Here is a 22,521-nt window from a genome sequence, read left to right on the forward strand (position 1 = left end):
CATCATGGGAAAATCAAAAGAAATCAGCCAAGACCTCAGAAAAATAATTGTAGACCTACACAAGTCTGGTTTGTCCTTAGTATTTTCCAAACGCCTGAAGGTACCATGTTCATCTGTACAAAAAATAGTACGCAAGTATTAACACCATGGGACCACGCAGCCGTCATACGGCTCAGGAAGGAGACGCGTTCTGTCTCCTAGAGATGAACGTACTTTGGTGCGAAAAGTGCAAATCAATCCCAGAAAAACAGCAAAGGACCTTGTGAAGATGCTGGAGGAAACAGGTACAAAAGTATGTATATCCACAGTAAATCAAATCCTATATCGACATAACCTGAAAGGCCGCTCAGCAAGGAAGAAGCAACTGCTCCAAAACCGCCATAAAAGAGCCAGGTTTGCAACTGCACATGGGGACAAAGATTATACTTTTTGGAGAAATGTCCTCTGGTCTGCTGACACAAAAATAGAACTGTTTGGCCATAATGACCATCTTTACGTTTGGAGGAAGAAGGGGGAGTCTTGCAAGCCAAAGAACACCATCCCAACCGTGAAGCACGGGGTGGCAGCATCATGTTGTAGAGGTGCTTTGCTGCAGGAGGGACTGGTGCACTTCACAAAATAGATGGCATCATGAGGTAGGACAATTATGTAGATGTATTGAAGCAACATATCAAAACATCAGTCATGAAGTTAAAGCTTGGCGCAAATGGGTCTTCCAAATGGACAATGACCCCAAGCTAGTTCCAAAGTTGTGGCAAACTGGCTTAAGGACAACAAAGTCAAGGTATTGGAGTGGCCATTACAAAGCCCTATAAATCTGTGGGCAAAACTGAAAAAGCGTGTGTGAGGAAGCAGGCCTACAAACCTGACTCAGTTACACCAGCTCTGTCAGGAAAAATGGGCCAAAATTCACTCAACTTATTGTGGGAAGCTTGTGGAAAGATACCCAAAACGTTTGACCCAAGTTAAACAATTTAAAGGCAATGCTACCAAATACTAATTGAGTGTATGTAAACTTCTGACCCACTGGGAATGTGATGAAAGAAATAAAAGCTGGAATAAATCATTCTCTCTACTATTATTCTGACATTTCACATTCTTAAAATAAAGTGGTGATCCTAACTGACCTAAAACAGAGAATTTTTACTAGGATTAAATGTCAGGAATTGTGAAAAACTGAGTTTAAATGTATTTGGCTAAGGTGTATGCAAACTTCCGACCTCAACTATATATACAGTGGGGAGAACAAGTATTTGATACACTGCCAATTTTGCAGATTTTCCCACTTACAAAGCATGTAGAGGTCTGTCATGTTTTTATCATAGGTACACTTCAACTGTGAGAGACAGAATCTAAAACAAAAATCCAGAAAATCACATTGTATGATTTTTAAGTAATTAATTAGCATTTTAAGTGTACCTATGATAAAAATTACAGACCTCTACATGCTTTGTAAGTAGGAAACCTGCAAAATCGGCAGTGTATCAAATACTTGTTCTCCCCACTGAATATATATATATTTATTTTATAGATGTGTTTTATATTTGATGTATTGATGCAGTGCTCATCCCCTGCTAAAATAAAGGTCCAATAAAATAAGTAATAGTAAACTTGGGGTTCTAACTGATTTAAAAAAATCCTCAATAGTGGTAGAGAGTAAGATGACCTGTGGGAGCCAACTTCAAAGACACCTCATTCAAGTCCTTCTTCCACTCATTCAAATGTAGGAACTGGTTTCTCCAGTCAGACCCCTCTGCTGTCTCTGGCTCTACACCCACCCCCGTCCCGGCCATCTAGAGGTGTGAAGGTTAGTACCTTTTATGTACGGAAGCTAATGATCCATCATGTATGACATTCCTGGGAGTATGTTAACTTTAATTTTGTATTACCATAGCATTTTTCTATGTTCTCTATAGTTATGTACTTTGAAATGTATCAATTGACAATTTTGGCCACTTGGGTACATTTGGGCAAACTCGTGAGGAGCACCTGGGAGACTTGATACAAAATATTATGTAAAGCTCTCATTCTTGAATGTATCAGTAAGAAACTTTGCACACCCACTGCTGCCCCCTTGTGGACAATGTCTAAATTACACCTATATTCCTTGGTCAATGTATGGCCTTTATTTTGCATTTCAAAGATGATGCAAAAACACGAATAGAAAACGGATGTTTTTTGTTTTTATCTTTTACTAGATCTAATGTGTTATATTCTCCTACATTAATTTCACATTTCCACAAACTTCAAAGTGTTTCCTTTTAAATAGTATCAAGAATATGCATATCTTTGCTTCAGGTCCTGAGCTACAGGCAGTTAGATTTGGGTATGTCATTTTAGGCGGAAATTGAGATGAAGGGTTCAAGCCTTAATCATTTTTAACCAAAGCCAAGGTAGTATATTTTTCTATACCGTCTCTGGTTTAACCTGTCTAGGACTGCGGAACCCCCCCGCGACAGCCAGTGAAAGTGCAGGACGCCAAATTCAAAACAACAAAAATCTCATCATTAACATTCCTCAAGCATACAAGTATTTTATACCATTTTAAAGATAAAATTCTCCTTAATCCAACCACAGTGTCTGATTTCAAAAATAATTTACAGCGAAAGCACCACAAACGATTATGTAAGGTCACCACCAAGCCACAGAAAAACTCAGCCATTTTTTCCAGCCAAAGAGAAGAGTCACAAAAAGCAGAAATAGAGATAAAATTAATCACTAACCTTTGATGATCTTCATCAGATGACACTCATAGGAATTAATGTTACACAATACATGTATGTTTTGTTTGAGAAAGGTCATATTTAAATAAAAAAATTGGAGTTTACATTGGCACGTCATAATAAACATTGATAAAGATACGACTATTATACAAGGAACTTTAGATAAACTTCTCCTTAATGCAACCACTGTGTCAGATTTTTTAAAAACTTTACGGAGAAAGCAAACCATGCAATAATCTGAGTACAGCTTTTAGACAACAAAGCAGGCAAAAAGATACCTGCCATATTGGGTAGAAATAGCATTTTAAATATTCACTTACCTTCTGATGATCTTCATCAGAATGCACTCCCAGGAATCACAGTTCCACCATAAATGTTTGATTTGTTCGATAATGTCCATCAGTTACATCCAAATATCTTCTTTTGTTAGGGCATTTGGTTAACAAATCCAAAAGCGCATTCAGGTCGCGCCGAACGTCAGAGGAAAAGTTCAAAAAGTTCCGTTACAGCCCGTAGAAACATGCCAACCTAAGTATGGAATCAATCTTTAGGATGTTTTTAACATAAAACTTCATTAATGTTCCAACCGGACAATTCCTTTGTCTGTACAAATTAAGTGGAACGTAGCTACCTTTCACGTGAGCGCACCAGACCGAGGCTGTGGCACTCTGCCAGACCACTCACTCAAAGATCTCTTATGAGCCCCTCCTTTAGAGTAGAATCCTCAAAACAGGTTCTAAATACTGTTGACATTTAGGGGAAGCATTGGGAAGTCAAATATAACTAATATCACCCTGTATCTTCAATGGGGGCTGAGTTGAAAAACTACAAACCTCAGATTTCCCACTTCCTGGTTGGATTTTTCTCAGGTTTTCGCCTGCCATATGAGTTCTGTTATACTCACAGACATCATTTAAACAGTTTTAGAAACTTCAGAGGGTTTTCTATCCAATAGTAATAATAATATGAATATATTAGCACCTGGGACAGAGTAGGAGGCAGTTAATTCTGGGCATGCTATTCATCCAAAAGTGAAAATGCTGCCCCTATCCCAAAAAGGTTCAATAAGAGCATTGTACCTAAATTGAGGAGGGATTTAGTAGAGTAGAAGGACTTGGAAGACCAGCAGAAGAGGGGAGAGAGGCAGGGTGAGAACAGATAGGGAAGAGGTCAGTGATTGAGGAGGGAGAGCCAAGAGAGATCAGGCTCTGAACCAAATAATAGCCAATATTGTTAGCAGCATAGCTACTTTGAAATCCAATCTGATTTAAATAAAGATTCAATAACTTACTCTTGTCCGTTTTTGTGCAGTTGCAATAAATGAGAATGATCTCAAACCATTTCTCTCTCTCCATCCCTCTTTCCATGCAGGTCCACTGTCACTAATGGTGGTGAAGTTGTTCTCTGCTCAGCTGACAGAAACAGGAGATACTCCTGTATGATGACCAGTCCATTCTGTTCCAAATAGCTGACCTAGGCTCTCCTCTATGAACAACTCCATAGTGTTTGTTCCTCTAATTTCTTTGACGCTGTATGAAGGCATTGTGCATAGGACATTTGTCAAGTAGAGAGATGATGACCAGCTGCTGTCTATAGGTTTGAAAGATAGTTCTATACTGGAATGTATGTGATAGTCATTGGTAAAGAATATGAGTAATGTAGGTAAGGGAAGAAGTGAAAACCTAGAGGAGGATAGCTTTCCCACGAGGTGGGTTAGGCATGAAATGACAGCAGGCTGTTTAATACTGAGCCAAGCTGACTCACAAGTGGTATGTATTGGTACAGGGTAATTCTACAGTAAGTGATGCTGACATACATTTTAAATTGTATGTCAAAGAAACCAATGATTGCAAATTGTTAAAATTAGTACTTGTGCATAGTTGTATGGTTTGTTTCACTTTGAAATCCTTGTTTTGACATACAGTACCAGTCAAAAGTTTGGACACACCTACTCATTCAAGGGTTTTTCCTTATTTTTACTAAGTTTCTACATTTTCTAGAATAATAGTGAAGACATCAAGACTATGAATTAACACATATGGAATCATGTAGTAACCAAAAGTGTTAAACATATCAGAATATATTTTATATGAAACATTTTCAAAGTAGCCACCCTAAGTAAAGAGAAACGACAGTCCATCATTACTTTAAGACATGAAGGTCAGTCAATGCGGAACATTTCAAGAATTTGAACGTTTCTTCAAGTACCGTTGCAAAAAGCCATCAAGCACTATGGCGATACTGGCTCTCATGACGACCGCCACAGGAAAGGAAGACCCAGAGTTACCTCTGCTGCAGAGGATAAATTCATTAGAGTTAACTGCTCCTCAGATTGCAGCCCAAATAAATGCTTCACAGAGTTCACATAACAGCCACATCTCAACATCAACTGTTCAGAGGAGACTGCATGAATCAGGCCTTCATGGTTGAATTGTTACAAAGAAAACACTACTAAAGGACACCAATAAGAATAAGAGACTTGCTTGGGCCAAGAAACACGAGCAATGGACATTAGACCGGTGGAAATCTATCCTTTGGTCTGATGAGTCCAAATTTGAGATTTTTGGTTCCAACCACCGTATCTTTGTGAGAGACACAGAGTAGGTGAACGGAAGATCTCTGCATGTGTGGTTCCCACAGTGAATGTAGGAGGAGGTGTGATGGTGTGGGTGTGCTTTGCTGGTGACTGTCAGTGATTTATTTAGAATTCAAGGCTCATTTAACCAGTATGGCTACCACAGCATTCTGCAGCGATACGCCATCCCATCTGGTTTGCGTTTAGTGGGACGATCATTTATTTTTCAACAGGACAATGACCCAACACACCTCCAGGCTGTGTAAGGGCTATTTCACCAAGATGGAGAGTGATGTAGTGCTGCATCAGATGACCTGGCCTCCATAATCACCCGACCTCAACCCAATTGAGATGGTTTGGGATGAATTGGACCGCTGAGTGAAGGAAAAGCAGCCAACAAGTGCTCAGCATATGCGGGAACTCCTTCAAGACTGTTGGAAAAGCATTCCAGGTGAAGCTGGTTGAGAGAATGCCAAGAGTGTGCAAAGTTGTCATCAAGGCAAAGGGTGGCTACTTTGAAGAATCTAAACTATATTTTGATTTGTTTAACACTTTTTTAGTTACTACATGATTCCATATGTGTTATTTCAAAGTGTTGATGTCTTCACTATTATTCTACAATGTAGAAAATAGTAAAAATAAAGAAAACCTTTGAATGACTAGTACTGTACATTTTAAAGTGAAAAAGTGCTCAGAATCACTCTGTACCGTGGAATTTCCCTACTTGCTCGGCTCAGTCCAGTCCCACATCCTGTGTTATCATTTATTTGGCAACATTCTTTTCCATATTTGCATTTTTTGATATAGCCACAGCAGTCTTAAAATGTACTGTTACCTTGAATGCAATATTTAAGATGTTAAAACATTTAAACTCCAATTGAACTCTGGGACATTTCCTGACATCTTATTTTCCTCTCTCTCTCTCACTCCAGTTGTTCTCAAGAGACAGATCAGTGTGTGTAGAGAACACATTTGACAAGGTAGAGTTAGGTTTCTACTCAGGAAACAGGTCAGTGTGTGTAGAGAGAACACATTTGACGAGGTAGAGTCAGGTTTCTACTCAGGAAACAGGTCAGTGTGTGTAGAGAACACATTTGACGAGGTAGAGTCAGGCTTCTACTTCATCGCCTTGGACCACTACACCAACGAGGCAGAGGACACCAAGTTTGGACCAGTGAGTAACCAACTCATCTTATGATTTACACATCGCACTGCCTTCCTCACACTTCAGTGCCCTACTTTTATCTTTTTACCAATGTCTATGGATTATACAAGGGTTTTAAGTTGGGACTTGGGATCCATATTACATTTAATTCTATCTCCTGTATTGTTCTGCCCTCTATATATATTGTGCTGATGCACCACTGTAAGAACCTGGAGATCTTCACTGGTTCTGAGGGAGGTGATGTGGCCACAAACAGTGCCTGGGACATCTTCCAGTGCTACCACTGTCTGGAGAACTGCCAGAGGGTGGTAAAGACATCTGACTGGAGAACAGCCAGAGGGTGGTCAAGACATCTGACTGGAGAACAGCCAGAAGGTGGTCAAGACATCTGACTGGAGAACAGCCAGAAGGTGGTCAAGACATCTGACTGGAGAACAGCCAGAAGGTGGTCAAGACATCTGACTGGAGAACAGCCAGAAGGTGGTCAAGACATCTGACTGGAGAACAGCCAGAGGGTGGTCAAGACATCTCCTGCTACTTCATCTTAATTGTGTCAGCTCTGCTGCACCTGAGCGCTAAAGGTATGGCACCACACTCCCAACAGTCCTGTATGCTTAAACATATTTGTATACTCATTGATGTGTTTCTTAAAGTGGCAATCGGCAGTTGAAACAATAACAAAGCGTCCACCCAGCCTCTGTTTTGGTAAAAAGCTGAGTGATGGGGCTGGAAAAATGTAACCACTCAAATTCATAGACAGAGCTATGGGTGCATAGGACTGACCATCGTGCCTCCGAAAACCCTATTGGAGGAACGACCCAAGGTTTGTCGCCTCAGACATCCTCCAACGGGTTTTGAGAAGGATGCGAGTAGAGAGGAAGTCAGGAGTTGAGCAGAGATGAAGTGCGACAGAGCTCATGTCATTGTTTTAGATGGAATCTGATGTTGAATGATACATTTATTCTGTTTGCACGTATATCTTTGTTCTACTTGTGCTCTTTCCACAGGTGGCTCTGGCTTGCTGATAACATCTGATCTGATGAGACTCTTTATGCAGTTTGACTGATTTTATTCAATAAAGCTTCCAATGCCAAATTGAAATAATTTGAGATTCTGTAATTGATAGACAATAGTAGTTCCCAATCACATAATTACTATAAAACAAATGTTTTCCTCAGTTCACTGTTTGGTGACTGCATGGTGTTGTTTTGTCCTCAGTCCTCCTTTGAATGCTGTGTGTACTGATTCAGTTCTAAACGACCATCATGGAGTCCATCCTCACCTCCTCCATCACTGCAACGGATTGTCAGGTCTGCTGAGAGGGTCATTGGTTGCAACCTGCATTCCATCAAGGTCTTTCATGACTCCAGGGCAAGGAAGCGTGCACGAAAGATCATCGCCGATCCCTTCCATCCCATCTTCCAAAGACTCCCCTCTGGCAAACGGTTCAGGTCATTCACAAACAAAACCTCCCACCACCTGAACAGTTTCTTCCCCGTGCCGTGGCCCTCACCAACCGTCCACACTCTGCATTATTCATTCACGACTATGCACCTTGCACTATCATCCCAGAACTGAGCATTGCTCTTTGCACATCTCTTACATGCAGAATTTAGAACGTTGATTATTTAGAATGTCGATTATTTCGCGTTCATAGTGTACATACTGTATGTTTCAGAGTCAGATTCCTATACATGCAAATGTATTTGGAATTTAAAGCTGATTCTGACATGTTAACCTGAGTTTAGCTGGTTTATCATGTAAGTTTACGTTCTATTATTTGGGACTGGTTATGTACTGGATGAACTGTAGCAGGTAGCAGATTCTCCCCTTTGTGTCTTCATATAATTCAAAATACACTGTGTGTATCCTTGAGCTTTACACCCTAAATATTGGCTCCTGCCTGCAATCAGTGGACTCGTTTTGTGGTGTTTGCTAGATCTGACTGTCTGCTTTTCATTTTACAGACGAACGTTGCTGACTAACAAGTAATTAGCTAGCTAACTTTAGTACGTAGATTCCACTTCTCATTTGGCGCTTTCTGCTCAAACCGGTTAGCTAGCTAAGCAGACTGCCCTATAGTGCATCACAAACAGAAAACTCGAAATAGCCAATCACAACACTGGACTTGCCAATGGCAGGAATTTGTTTGTTCGTCCATCACTCCAGTAAAAGTGACAAATCTAAGGTTTTAGACTCGCCTTTAAGCCTACCCAAGGAACGCACTCGAGGGACCCGTCTGTCGACCACATTTCTTCTCTCTCAGTGTTTGCTTGCGCAATAATGTTTCTTCTTGCTCGCGCGGGTTCGACTTTTGAATCAGATTTGACACCATACAGATACACCCCCTGGACAGGAAGCTAGTCAATCGCAGGGCCTAACCCCAAGTAGAGACATGTCACGTCCCATTTTTTATAGTCTTTGGTATTGGGCTGGGGATCAAAAAACCAACCTTCCAATCTCAGGGCAGACATTCTAACTACAAGGCCACTGAGTTGGTGAAACTGTAAAAAAAAAACAAAATAAGAGAGGGAAAAATTCCTTTCAATATTGCCTCTGTATACTCTTATTAACAGTTATTAGTTATTAATGAATAGTGTGTCTATAATCTTCTTCTTTTTTAAATTTCGTGCCAATATCAGTTCTTTTTAAGTCTTGGTTCCAGTAGTTTATATTTTTTCCTAAGAGATTGTCAGTTGGATATGATTTCTGCAAGGTTTTGTATATCTAACCTATCATATGAATATCCTTTTCTGACTCAAATTGGATTCCCTCAGATTGCTTTGATGTCCAAAACATTTAAATTAGAAATGTATTGATATGAAACTATTAAGTTGCATGTATTTTAAGATATCTACATTGGTCAGTCCAAAATTGCTTTTTATTTCTGTCATGGAAATAAATGTATTTCCTATTATCAAGTCATTTATGGTTTCTATGCTTTTAGTTTTCCATGTAGACCAATTTATCAGAGATTTCTGAAAAGCTATCAAAGGATTGTTCCATAAGGTTGTGTTTTTAGGGAGTGATATTGGTTCTTGTAGAATAGATTTAATGTTCTTCCATATTGTTATAATGTTCTTAACTATGTAGAATAGATTTCATGTTATTCCATATTGTTATAATGTTCTTAACAATGTAGAATAGATTTCATGTTATTCCATATTGTTATAATGTTCTTAACTATGTAGAATAGATTTCATGTTAATCCATATTGTTATAGTGTTTTTAACTATGTAGAATAGATTTCATGTTATTCCATATTGTTATAATGTTCTTAACTATGTAGAATAGATGTCATGTTAATCCATATTGTTATAGTGTTCTTAACTATGTAGAATAGATTTCATGTTATTCCATATTGTTATAGTGTTCTTAACTATGTAGAATAGATTTCATGTTATTCCATATTGTTATAATGTTCTTAACTATGTAGAATAGATTTCATGTTATTCCATATTGTTATAATGTTCTTAACTATGTAGAATATATTTCATGTGCTTCCATATTGTTATAATGTTCTTAACTATGTAGAATAGATTTCATGTTATTCCATATTGTTATAATGTTCTTAACTATGTAGAATAGATTTCATGTGCTTCCATATTGTCATAATGTTCTTAACTATGTAGAATAGATTTCATGTTATTCCATATTGTTATAGTGTTCTTAACTATGTAGAATATATTTCATGTTATTCCATATTGTTATAGTGTTCTTAACTATGTAGAATAGATTTCATGTTATTCCATATTGTTATAGTGTTCTTAACTATGTAGAATAGATTTCATGTTAATCCATATTGTTATAGTGTTTTTAACTATGTAGAATAGATTTCATGTTATTCCATATTGTTATAATGTTCTTAACTATGTAGAATAGATTTCATGTTAATCCATATTGTTATAGTGTTCTTAACTATGTAGAATAGATTTCATGTTATTCCATATTGTTATAGTGTTCTTAACTATGTAGAATATATTTCATGTTATTCCATATTGTTATAGTGTTCTTAACTATGTAGAATAGATTTCATGTTATTCCATATTGTTATAATGTTCTTAACTATGTAGAATAGATTTCATGTTATTCCATATTGTGATAATGTTCTTAACTATGTAGAATAGATTTCATGTGCTTCCATATTGTTATAATGTTCTTAACTATGTAGAATAGATTTCATGTTATTCCATATTGTTATAATGTTCTTAACTATGTAGAATAGATTTCATGTGCTTCCATATTGTCATAATGTTCTTAACTATGTAGAATAGATTTCATGTGCTTCCATATTGTTATAATGTTCTTAACTATGTAGAATAGATTTCATGTTATTCCATATTGTTATAGTGTTCTTAACTATGTAGAATAGATTTCATGTTATTCCATATTGTTATAATGTTCTTAACTATGTAGAATAGATTTCATGTTATTCCATATTGTTATAATGTTCTTAACTATGTAGAATAGATTTCATGTGCTTCCATATTGTTATAATGCTCTTAACTATGTAGAATAGATTTCATGTTCTTCCATATTGTTATAGTGTTCTTAACTATGTAGAATAGATTTCATGTTATTCCATATTGTTATAGTGTTCTTAACTATGTAGAATATATTTCATGTTATTCCATATTGTTATAGTGTTCTTAACTATGTAGAATAGATTTCATGTTATTCCATATTGTTATAGTGTTCTTAACTATGTAGAATAGATTTCATGTTATTCCATATTGTTATAATGTTCTTAACTATGTAGAATAGATTTCATGTTAATCCATATTGTTGTAGTGTTCTTAACTATGTAGAATAGATTTCATGTTATTCCATATTGTTATAGTGTTCTTAACTATGTAGAATATATTTAATGTTATTCCATATTGTTATAGTGTTCTTAACTATGTAGAATAGATTTCATGTTATTCCATATTGTTATAATGTTCTTAACTATGTAGAATAGATTTCATGTTATTACATATTGTTATAATGTTCTTAACTATGTAGAATAGATTTCATGTGCTTCCATATTGTTATAATGTTCTTATCTATGTAGAATAGATTTCATGTTATTCCATATTGTTATAATGTTCTTAACTATGTAGAATAGATTTCATGTGCTTCCATATTGTTATAATGTTCTTAACTATGTAGAATAGATTTAATGCGCTTCCATATTGTTATAATGTTCTTAACTATGTAGAATAGATTTCATGTTATTCCATATTGTTATAGTGTTCTTAACTATGTAGAATAGATTTCATGTTATTCCATATTGTTATAATGTTCTTAACTATGTAGAATAGATTTCATGTTATTCCATATTGTTATAATGTTCTTAACTATGTAGAATATATTTCATGTGCTTCCATATTGTTATAATGTTCTTAACTATGTAGAATAGATTTCATGTTATTCCATATTGTTATAATGTTCTTAACTATGTAGAATAGATTTCATGTGCTTCCATATTGTCATAATGTTCTTAACTATGTAGAATAGATTTCATGTTATTCCATATTGTTATAGTGTTCTTAACTATGTAGAATATATTTCATGTTATTCCATATTGTTATAGTGTTCTTAACTATGTAGAATAGATTTCATGTTATTCCATATTGTTATAGTGTTCTTAACTATGTAGAATAGATTTCATGTTAATCCATATTGTTATAGTGTTTTTAACTATGTAGAATAGATTTCATGTTATTCCATATTGTTATAATGTTCTTAACTATGTAGAATAGATTTCATGTTAATCCATATTGTTATAGTGTTCTTAACTATGTAGAATAGATTTCATGTTATTCCATATTGTTATAGTGTTCTTAACTATGTAGAATATATTTCATGTTATTCCATATTGTTATAGTGTTCTTAACTATGTAGAATAGATTTCATGTTATTCCATATTGTTATAATGTTCTTAACTATGTAGAATAGATTTCATGTTATTCCATATTGTGATAATGTTCTTAACTATGTAGAATAGATTTCATGTGCTTCCATATTGTTATAATGTTCTTAACTATGTAGAATAGATTTCATGTTATTCCATATTGTTATAATGTTCTTAACTATGTAGAATAGATTTCATGTGCTTCCATATTGTCATAATGTTCTTAACTATGTAGAATAGATTTCATGTGCTTCCATATTGTTATAATGTTCTTAACTATGTAGAATAGATTTCATGTTATTCCATATTGTTATAGTGTTCTTAACTATGTAGAATAGATTTCATGTTATTCCATATTGTTATAATGTTCTTAACTATGTAGAATAGATTTCATGTTATTCCATATTGTTATAATGTTCTTAACTATGTAGAATAGATTTCATGTGCTTCCATATTGTTATAATGCTCTTAACTATGTAGAATAGATTTCATGTTCTTCCATATTGTTATAGTGTTCTTAACTATGTAGAATAGATTTCATGTTATTCCATATTGTTATAGTGTTCTTAACTATGTAGAATATATTTCATGTTATTCCATATTGTTATAGTGTTCTTAACTATGTAGAATAGATTTCATGTTATTCCATATTGTTATAGTGTTCTTAACTATGTAGAATAGATTTCATGTTATTCCATATTGTTATAATGTTCTTAACTATGTAGAATAGATTTCATGTTAATCCATATTGTTGTAGTGTTCTTAACTATGTAGAATAGATTTCATGTTATTCCATATTGTTATAGTGTTCTTAACTATGTAGAATATATTTAATGTTATTCCATATTGTTATAGTGTTCTTAACTATGTAGAATAGATTTCATGTTATTCCATATTGTTATAATGTTCTTAACTATGTAGAATAGATTTCATGTTATTACATATTGTTATAATGTTCTTAACTATGTAGAATAGATTTCATGTGCTTCCATATTGTTATAATGTTCTTATCTATGTAGAATAGATTTCATGTTATTCCATATTGTTATAATGTTCTTAACTATGTAGAATAGATTTCATGTGCTTCCATATTGTTATAATGTTCTTAACTATGTAGAATAGATTTAATGCGCTTCCATATTGTTATAATGTTCTTAACTATGTAGAATAGATTTCATGTTATTCCATATTGTTATAATGTTCTTAACTATGTAGAATAGATTTCATGTTATTACATATTGTTATAATGTTCTTAACTATGTAGAATAGATTTCATGTGCTTCCATATTGTTATAATGTTCTTATCTATGTAGAATAGATTTCATGTTATTCCATATTGTTATAATGTTCTTAACTATGTAGAATAGATTTCATGTTATTCCATATTGTTATAGTGTTTCTTAACTATGGCGTTCCTAGCTTTATCCTTAGAAAATATACATGTAAAAAGATCCTGGGGATTAGCATGCACATCTTAAATATGTACCCAATGTTCTACTTTAGTGCATTATGTCGCATATATGTCGCAAGTGGCAAGTTGATACAATTCCAAGTCTGGAAGGTTAAAACCACCCCCTGACTTCGGAAGATGTAAAACGTTCCTTTTTATTCTATGGGTTTTATTACCCCATATAAAGTCTGTTATGATGAGTATACTTTTTAAAATAATGTCTTCGGTGGGGTAATTGGTGTATTATTTCTTCATAGTTCACTTTAGAAAACAGATCCTCAAACTGTTATCCTTCTTGGCATTACAGAGGGATGACATGGAGGCTATCCCAGGATACCTTTCTCTCCACCAGACCGCTCACATCATGACACTGAAGTGGACGCCCAATCAGCTGATGAACGGCTCTGTGGGAGACCTGGACTATGAGCACAGGTGGGGAGAGCAATTCACTAATGATCTCTCACTTATGTCATGTCTCACTTATGTACATCAAGATGTCACAGCAAGGTGATGACTGTTTGTAGGAACACCATACACCAACTGTGTGTTTAAGTTGATGTCTACAGTTGGTGCAGCGGTTCAGTGTGACTAAATCATGTAGCGTGTCTGTCTGAGTGTTACTCTGAGTGTTACTCAGGAGGGCTTTGTGTCCTGAGGTCAACTCTGGAGAGGGGAATATGACGAGGGTTGTTTGTAGGGGCAGCAGGGGACATGTTCAAGCATACTTCAAAGTAACTAGTCATATCATTTCAGTGACTTTGGTTCTTAGCCCGTGGTGTTGCTTGCTGTGTATCACTTACATTTTCATTAAAGAGCACTTTTGGGAGCAGCAAACACTCTTACTTATGCAAAATACTGAACCCCAACTTTAATCATTTCTACATTCAGTAACACAGACCGTATTCAGAATTCTGCACACACCAAGAGAGACACACAACACACATATCCCCATGGCGATCTTTGTTGTTCAACTCAGTGTGACAAGGTGAGTGATGTCTCAATAACCCCGGCTTTGATTCCATCTCTTTCAGTGTGTACTGGGACTACGCTATGACCATACAACTGGAGGAGATTGTTTATTTGCACTGTCATCAGCAGGGTAGGTCCACCAATGGAGGCTAGTGGAGAGAGACATTGGGAGGACAGGCTCATTGTAATGTCTGGATTGTAATCGGCACATCTTGTATGGAGCTCAACTACTTGCTACTGCTATCAACGACAGCTAGTTCTGGTTCATTTACGGAGTTGTTCATATCATTTTTTGATATTTAAAAGGTCCATAAAAGGTATAAATTATTCTCTGCAGTGGACACCGGGGGCACGGTGGTGCTGGTGAGCCAGGACGGCATCCAGAGACCCCCGCTGCGCTTCCCCAGAGGGGGGCACTTGCTCCAGTTCCTCTCCTGCCTGGAGAACGGCCTTCTGCCACACGGCCAGCTCAACCCTCCGCTCTGGTCCCAGAGGGGAAAGGTCATCCCTATTTCATTTGATTATTTTTAAAAAGACAGATCTTGAGTTATTTTAGCCAATGTATATGTGTGAATATATGTGTTAGACTGCTTAAAGCCTATATCATGTCTAATGGGCAGAATAAATAATGAAACCCTCCCACACAAGGCTTCTTTAAGCCAGACCTTATTAAGTATTGCTTATATAGGCAGTCCTTCTGTTTGGTGGAAGTGTGGATGTTTTACAAATCTAGACTATTTAAAGACACTGTGCTATCAAAATCTTAATTTTAAAAAATGTCTTAATTAACAAAGAATGCTGTTAATCATTTTAGATTTTGACAGTTTGTCATATTTTTGGGGCATTTACTGTATCTAACATTCCACTCATTTCTGACTACAGGGGAAAGTGTTCCCTAAACTGAGAAACAGGTGTTCACAGGGATCCTCAGACTCCGTGTCTGATAAGGAGGAGGACGAGGCCACGGACTATGTTTTCCGCATCCTGTTCCCCAACAGCCAATCAGAGTTTGGTAAGTGACCTCAACCCCTCCTCCATTCGTGTGATCACTTCAGGTGATGTTTTATTTTATTATTTTAAATCCAACTGTCCTCACTGTCCATTCCAGTGACTATAACCCACCTTCCCCGTCTTCCCCCGGGGGTTCCTCTCCTGTCCCGCTCCTTCTCCCTCCACCTGAGAGGACAGCCCCCAACCAAAGGGAATCTGGTGGTCCCTAAGGGCTCCTGCAGTTGTCCCGGAGACCCCCCATCGCCCACCACAGGGAACAGCTGTAACGTTACCACACCTCAGCTCCTCCTTCAGTCTGTCCACTTGCTTTGCTTCAATCACTGCCTCGCCCTCTGTCTCCTTCCTGCAAATCTTACAAATGAGTCCCCTAATCAAGCGCTCTCTGTCCTCTTCCCTTAACCTCAGTCCCTCTTGGACAATAGGTGGATGATTGACTGGCCACGGGCCTTCCAATAGAAAAAAACACAGCGTTATGTCGAGGTACACAGTGGTTTACAGTAGTAGAAAAAGCAAATGTTGAGCAAGCAAATTGTCATGCTTAGGGACGAATTCTAACTTCAGATGCACACACAACATAATCATTTTGTATTCATTATGCCTTGACGTCAATGGAAGATATGAGAACTTGAGTTAGTATGTGCCCATAAAGAGAATATAGAAACATAAAGACCAATAAGAATGTGTCATCATTATCATGCCAAAAGACCGTTGTTCACCCTCCGCAGATTGAAATGCCTTGATTCCCCAAATGTCATTGTTCATGTGCTTGATCGTGTCTTGAGAATCATCTCCAGAGGTGTCCAAATCATGACGGGACAATGTGATTCTGGCTGGGAGTTTGAACCTGTGCAGTTACAGTATAGCACAGAGTTTCAGACCAGGGTCAAATACATATACCGATGTAAATCAAATCAAATAAATTGTCACATACACATGGTTAACAGATGTTAATGCGAGTGTAGCGAAATGCTTGTGCTTCTAGTTCCGACAATGCAGTAGTAACCAACGAGTAATCTAACCTAACAATTCCACAACTACTACCTTATACACATAAGTGTAAAGGGATAAAGAATATGTACATAAATATATATGAATGAGTGATGAACAGCATAGTCAAGATGCAGTAGATGGCATCGAATACAGTATATACATATGAGATGAGTAATGTAGGGTGGTGTAGGTGTCCTGGACGGCAGGTAGTTTGCCCCCGGTGATGCGTTGTGCAGACCTCACTACCCTCTGGAGAGCCTTACGGTTGTGGGCGGAGCAGTTGCCGTACCAGGCGGTGATACAGCCCGACAGGATGCTCTTGATTGTGCATCTGTAAAAGTTTGTGAGTGCTTTTGGTGACAAGCAGGATTTCGTCAGCCTCCTGAGGTTGAAGAGGCGCTGCTGCGCCTTCTTCACAACTGTGTGTCTGTGTGGGTGGACCAATTTAGTTTGTCCGTGATGTGTACGTAGAGGAACTTGAAACTTACTACCCTCTCCACTACTGTCCCGTCGATGTGGATAGGGGGGGTGCTCCCTCTGCTGTTTCCTGAAGTCCACGATCATCTCCTTTGTTTTGTTGACGTTGAGTGTGAGGTTATTTTCCTGACACCACACTTTGAAGGCCCTCACCTCCTCCCTGTAGGCCGTCTCGTTGTTGTTGGTAATCAAGCCTTCCATTGTCATGTCGTCCGCAAACTTGATGATTGAGTTGGAGGTGTGCATGGTCACACAGTCGTGGGTGAACAGGGAGTACAGGAGAGGGCTCAGAACGCACCCTTGTGGAGCCCCAGTGTTGTGGATCAGTCGGGTGGAGAAGTTGTTACCTACTCTCACCACCTGGGGGCGGCCCGTCAGGAAGTCCAGTACCCAGTTGCACAGGGCGGGTCGAGACCCAGGGTCTCGAAGCTTGATGACGAGTTTGGAGGGTACTATGGTGTTAAATGCTGAGCTGTAGTCGATGAACAGCATTCTCACATATGTATTCCTCTTGTCCAGATTGGTTAGGGCAGTGTGCAGTGTGGTTGCGATTGCGATTGCGTTGTCTGTGGACCTATTGGGGCGGTAAGCAAATTGGAGTGGGTCTAGGGTGTCAGGTAGAGTGGAGGTGATATGGTCCTTGACTAGTCTCTCAAAGCACTTCATGATGACGGAAGTGAGTGCTACGGGGCAGTAGTCGTTTAGCTCAGTTACCTTAGCTTTCTTGGGAACAGGAATAATGGTGGCCCTCTTGAAGCATGTGGGGACAGCAGACTGGGATAAGGATTGATTGAATATGTCCGTAAACACACCAGCAAGCTGGTCTGCGCATGCTCTGAGGACGCGGCTGGGGATGCCGTCTGGGCCTGCAGCCTTGCGAGGGTATACCCGTTTAAATGTTTTACTCATGTCGGCTGCAGTGAAGGAGTCCGCAGGTTTTGGTAGCGGGCCGTGTCAGTGGCACTGTATTGTCCTCAAAGCGAGCAAAGAAGTTATTTAGACATCCTGGTCCGCGACGGGGCTTGTTTTCTTTTTGTAATCCGTGATTGACTGTAGACCCTGCCACATACCTGTTATGTCTGAGCCGTTGAATTGCAACTCTACTTTGTCTCTATCCTGACACATAGCTTGTTTGATTGCCTTGCGGAGGGAATAGCTACACTGTTTGTATTTGGTCATGTTTCCGGTTTGGTCAGATTGGTCAGACCAGCTTTGAACAGACCTGAGCGCGGGAGCTTCCTGTTTTAGTTTCTGTCTGTAGGCTGGAAGCAACAAAATGGAGTCGTGGTCAGCTTTTCTGAAAGAAGGGCAGGGGAGGGCCTTATATGCATCGCGGAAGTTAGAATAGCAATGATCTTTATTTGATTTAAAAAATAAATAAAAAATGTAACCTTTATTTAACCAGGCAAGTCAGTGAAGACAAATTATTATTTACAATGACGGCCTACACCGGCCAAAGACTGACGACACTGAGACAATTGTGCACCGCCCTGTGGGACTCCCAATCACGGCCGGTTGTGATACAGCCTGGATTCCAACCAGGGTGTCTGTAATTTGAAACAAATCAAAATATATTTCATATTTGAGATTCTTAGAAGTAACCACCCTTTTCCTCGATGACAGATTTACATACTCTTGGCATTTTCTCAACCAGCTTCACCTGGAATGCATTTCCAAACAAATGTATGCCTTGAATTTTAATTAATCACTGACAGTGTCACCAGAAAAGCACCCCCACACCATCACACCTCCTCCTCCATGCTTCACGGCGGGGACCACAGGTGGAGATCATCCGTTCACCTACTCTGCGTCTGACAAAGACACGGCAGTTGGAACCAAAAATCTCTCATTTGGACTCGTTGGTGTCCTTAGTAGTGGTTTCTTTGCAGCAATTCGATCATGAAGGCCTGATTCACGCAGTCTCCTCTGAACAGTTGATGTTGAGATGTGTCTGTTACTTAAACTCTGTGAAGCATTTATTTGGGCTGCAAGCTGAGGTGCAGTTAACTCTAATGAACTTATCCTCTGTAGCAGAGGTAACTCTGGGTCTTCCTTTCCTGTGGCGATCCTCATGAGAGCCAGTTTCATCATAGAGCTTGAGATGGAAAGAAATTCCACAAATGAACTTTTAACCAGGCACACCTGTTATTTGAAATTAATTCCAGGTGACTACCTCATGAAGCTGGTTGAGGGAATGCCAAGTGTGTGCAAATCTGCCATCAAGGCAAATTTGTTTAACACTTTTTTTGGTTACTACATGATTCCATATGTGTTGTTTAATAGTTGTGTTGTCTTCACTATTATTCTACAATGTAGAAAATAGTAAAAATAAAGAAAAACCCATGAATGAGTAGGTGTGTCCAAACTTTTGACTGGTGTGTGTGTGTGTGTGTGTTCTGTGGTGCAGTGGCCCCAGAGCTGATGGACCAGGAGGCAAACATCTGGCAGCCCACAACCAGGAAATCCTCCTGCTCGTCCTGTACCCAGTGCAGCTTCTCAGACGGAGGGCCTCCCAATGGGTGCAACCATGAAAGGTCAGAGACAGAGACACACACTGCTGGTTACCCAGATATCATCCCTGGACTTTACCGATCTCACTGGCCTGAGAAGGATACAAGATCCCCAGACTCCGGTTCAAATACTGCTTGAAATCTTTCAAATACTTTGTTATTTTTCTTTAACCTGCCTGGAGTGCCAGGTGGGCAGTGTATGCACTTTTTGGACTTTTCTATTGGTTCCATTGCACTAGGCACCCTTAATCAAGCACATATACAGTATTTTATATGATTTCAAATAATATTTGAACCCAGGTTTATTACATGTTGATACTATAGTGCATGCATTTATCTCATCGTTTGAAATGTACTGTTTTATTACCCAATTACAGTTTTGATGTCCATTTAGATGCACTATTGTAAAGTGACTGTTCTACTGGATGTCATAAGGTGAATGCACCAATTTGTAAGTCGCTCTGGATAAGAGCGTCTGCTAAATGACTTAAATGTGAACAGTGAATGGAGAAGGACATCTATTTAATTCATATTGTAATTCATTTGAGGGAATATTTCCTAAATAATTGGTTACGCTGGACAGTTACTTTAAGATGTTCTTGTGAATGGAGAATAGAGAATGTTTGGGATCAAAATGAAAGTCTTGGACATGTTTAAGACGAGGTGGAGCCCGTATGGAGAACACTTTGACTTATGTGCTGTTTCCCTCTGCAGAGCCCCTTTGAAGCAGCTGTGTGACCAAATGAAGTATCAGATCATCTCCCGGGCTTTCTATGGCTGTATGTTGATTGTGAACACAAATCTTGTATCTTCTTTCCCCCAGATGATTTGCAACGTTTTGCAACAGATTTTAATTTAAAGCAGCTTATCAATTAGTCTAGCATCCAACTATTAATTAAATGTCAGAAATGTCAGATCGCCTTATTTAGATAATATATCACATAAAATCTTGGAATGTCAGAAGGAGGCTCATTTGATAGCGGTTGTGTTTTTGTATTCCAGGGCTGGCTTATTGTCGTCACCTGTCTACCGTACGTACACACCTCTCAGCCCTGGTCAACCACACTATTGTGGCGCCCGACGCGCCCGGCGATGCCTTAGGGGGCCTCACTGCCGAGGTGTGGCAGAGGTTCCTTCAGGACTGCACCGTAAGCAGCATCACCGTCACATCATTAGCAGTGTCGCTAAGGTTGTCACTTTAGTCATCACACACACACACACACACACACACACACACACACACACACACACACACACACACACACACACACACAGTGCAGTACCAGACAGCCCAAACCCCCTCGAGATCACACACACACATATACACGCACGTGCACGTACACACACACACACACACACACACACACACACACACACACACACACACACACACACACACACACACACATCTGTATTCATCCGTTAGTCATCACATTGCTCACACATTCTTAGTCACACAACCAGCCGTAGGCAAGCTTGACTAATGCCCTGCCTGTCAGCGTATCAACAGCATACATTTTCATTGGAGGGATTTTGTTGAATAATCAACCGATGGGAGGCATTCAGTTGACTTATGTCTCAAGTTCATCCATGTGTGTCCAATCTGTGTTTGTAGAGTTCTACTGGCTGTAGTCAATCTTAACATTTTTCTCACAATTGTAGTTCAGTATTATTCATTATTAAAGAGGGGATTAGGGCCCCCACTGGCATCCAGTGGTACACAACCATTCTGCACTTTGATTGATCAAATAAAATAAAGTAGTATACAACAGGTGTGCCGAATACAACAGGTTACAAGCCCTTCACCAACAATGCAGTTTTAAGAAAAATAAAAGTTAAGCAAAAATGTACTAAATAAACGAAAGTAAAAAAATAAAAGAGCAACAATAATAAAATAACAATAACAATAATGAGTCTATATACAGGGGTACCGGTACCAAGTTAATGCGCTGGGCACAGGTTAGTCGAGGTAATATGTACATGTATGTAGGGGTAAAGTGACTATGCATAGATAATAAACAGAGAGTAGCAGCAGCATAAAAAGGGGGGGGGGGGTTCATGCAAATAGACCAGGAAGCCATTTGATTAGCTGTTCAGCAGTCTTATGGCTTGGGGGCAGAAGCTGTTAAGAAGCCTTTGGGACCGAGACTTGGCGCTCCGGTACCGCTAGCCGTGCGGTAGCAGAGAGAACGGTGGCTGGAGTCTTTGACAATTTTTAGGGATACTGAGGGGATACTGGTGAAGAATTTAATAAGCCACTGGCTTCCTCTTTTGTTTTTTATACGCGTACAGTACGAGTCAACAGTTTGGACACACCTACTCATTCAAGGGTTTTTCTTTATTTTTGCTATTTTCTACATTGTAGAATAATAGTGAAGACATCAAAACTTTGAAATAACACATATGGAATCATGTAGTAACCGATAAAGTGTTAAACAAATCAAAATATATTTTACATTTTAGATTCTTCAAAGTAGCCACCCTTTGCCTTGATGACAGCTTTGCACAATCTTGGCATTCTCTCAACCAGCTTCATGAGGAATGCTTTTCCAACGGTCTTGAAGGAGTTCCCACATATGCTGTGCACTTGTTGGCTGCTTTTCTTTCACTCTGCGGTCCAACTCATCCCAAAAGATTTCAATTGGGTTGAGGTCGGGTGATTGTGGAGGCCAGGTCATCTGATGCAGCACTCCATCACTCTCCTTCTTGGTCAAATAGCCCTTACACAGCCTGGAGGTGTGTTTTGGGTCATTGA

At 38.6% G+C, this 22,521-nt stretch overlaps 1 protein-coding gene and 1 long non-coding RNA gene across 5 annotated transcripts in view; both read left to right on the forward strand.

Annotated features, from left to right (window-relative positions):
- LOC118392946 (small G protein signaling modulator 1-like) overlaps window positions 1-22,521 on the forward strand; it is a 73,235-nt gene that overhangs the window by 29,339 nt on the left and 21,375 nt on the right. For 3 of the 4 annotated variants that reach the window (XM_035784994.2, XM_035784995.2, XM_035784996.2), the window contains 8 exons: window positions 14,117-14,241; window positions 14,841-14,908; window positions 15,116-15,279; window positions 15,661-15,790; window positions 15,887-16,051; window positions 19,664-19,790; window positions 20,481-20,545; window positions 20,769-20,914. In XM_035784994.2, the coding sequence (XP_035640887.1) occupies window positions 14,117-14,241; window positions 14,841-14,908; window positions 15,116-15,279; window positions 15,661-15,790; window positions 15,887-16,051; window positions 19,664-19,790; window positions 20,481-20,545; window positions 20,769-20,914 (990 nt within the window). The remainder of the gene's footprint in view (window positions 1-14,116; window positions 14,242-14,840; window positions 14,909-15,115; window positions 15,280-15,660; window positions 15,791-15,886; window positions 16,052-19,663; window positions 19,791-20,480; window positions 20,546-20,768; window positions 20,915-22,521) is intronic. The other variant, XM_035784997.2, reaches the window with a different exon arrangement.
- LOC127907232 (uncharacterized) lies at window positions 4,773-8,182 on the forward strand. The gene is made up of 3 exons (XR_008063861.1): window positions 4,773-6,472; window positions 6,670-7,044; window positions 7,471-8,182. It is a non-coding gene; the product is annotated as an uncharacterized LOC127907232 (long non-coding RNA).

The sequence above is a fragment of the Oncorhynchus keta genome, chromosome 14, assembly GCF_023373465.1.
Source record: "Oncorhynchus keta strain PuntledgeMale-10-30-2019 chromosome 14, Oket_V2, whole genome shotgun sequence".
NCBI lineage: Eukaryota > Metazoa > Chordata > Actinopteri > Salmoniformes > Salmonidae > Oncorhynchus > Oncorhynchus keta.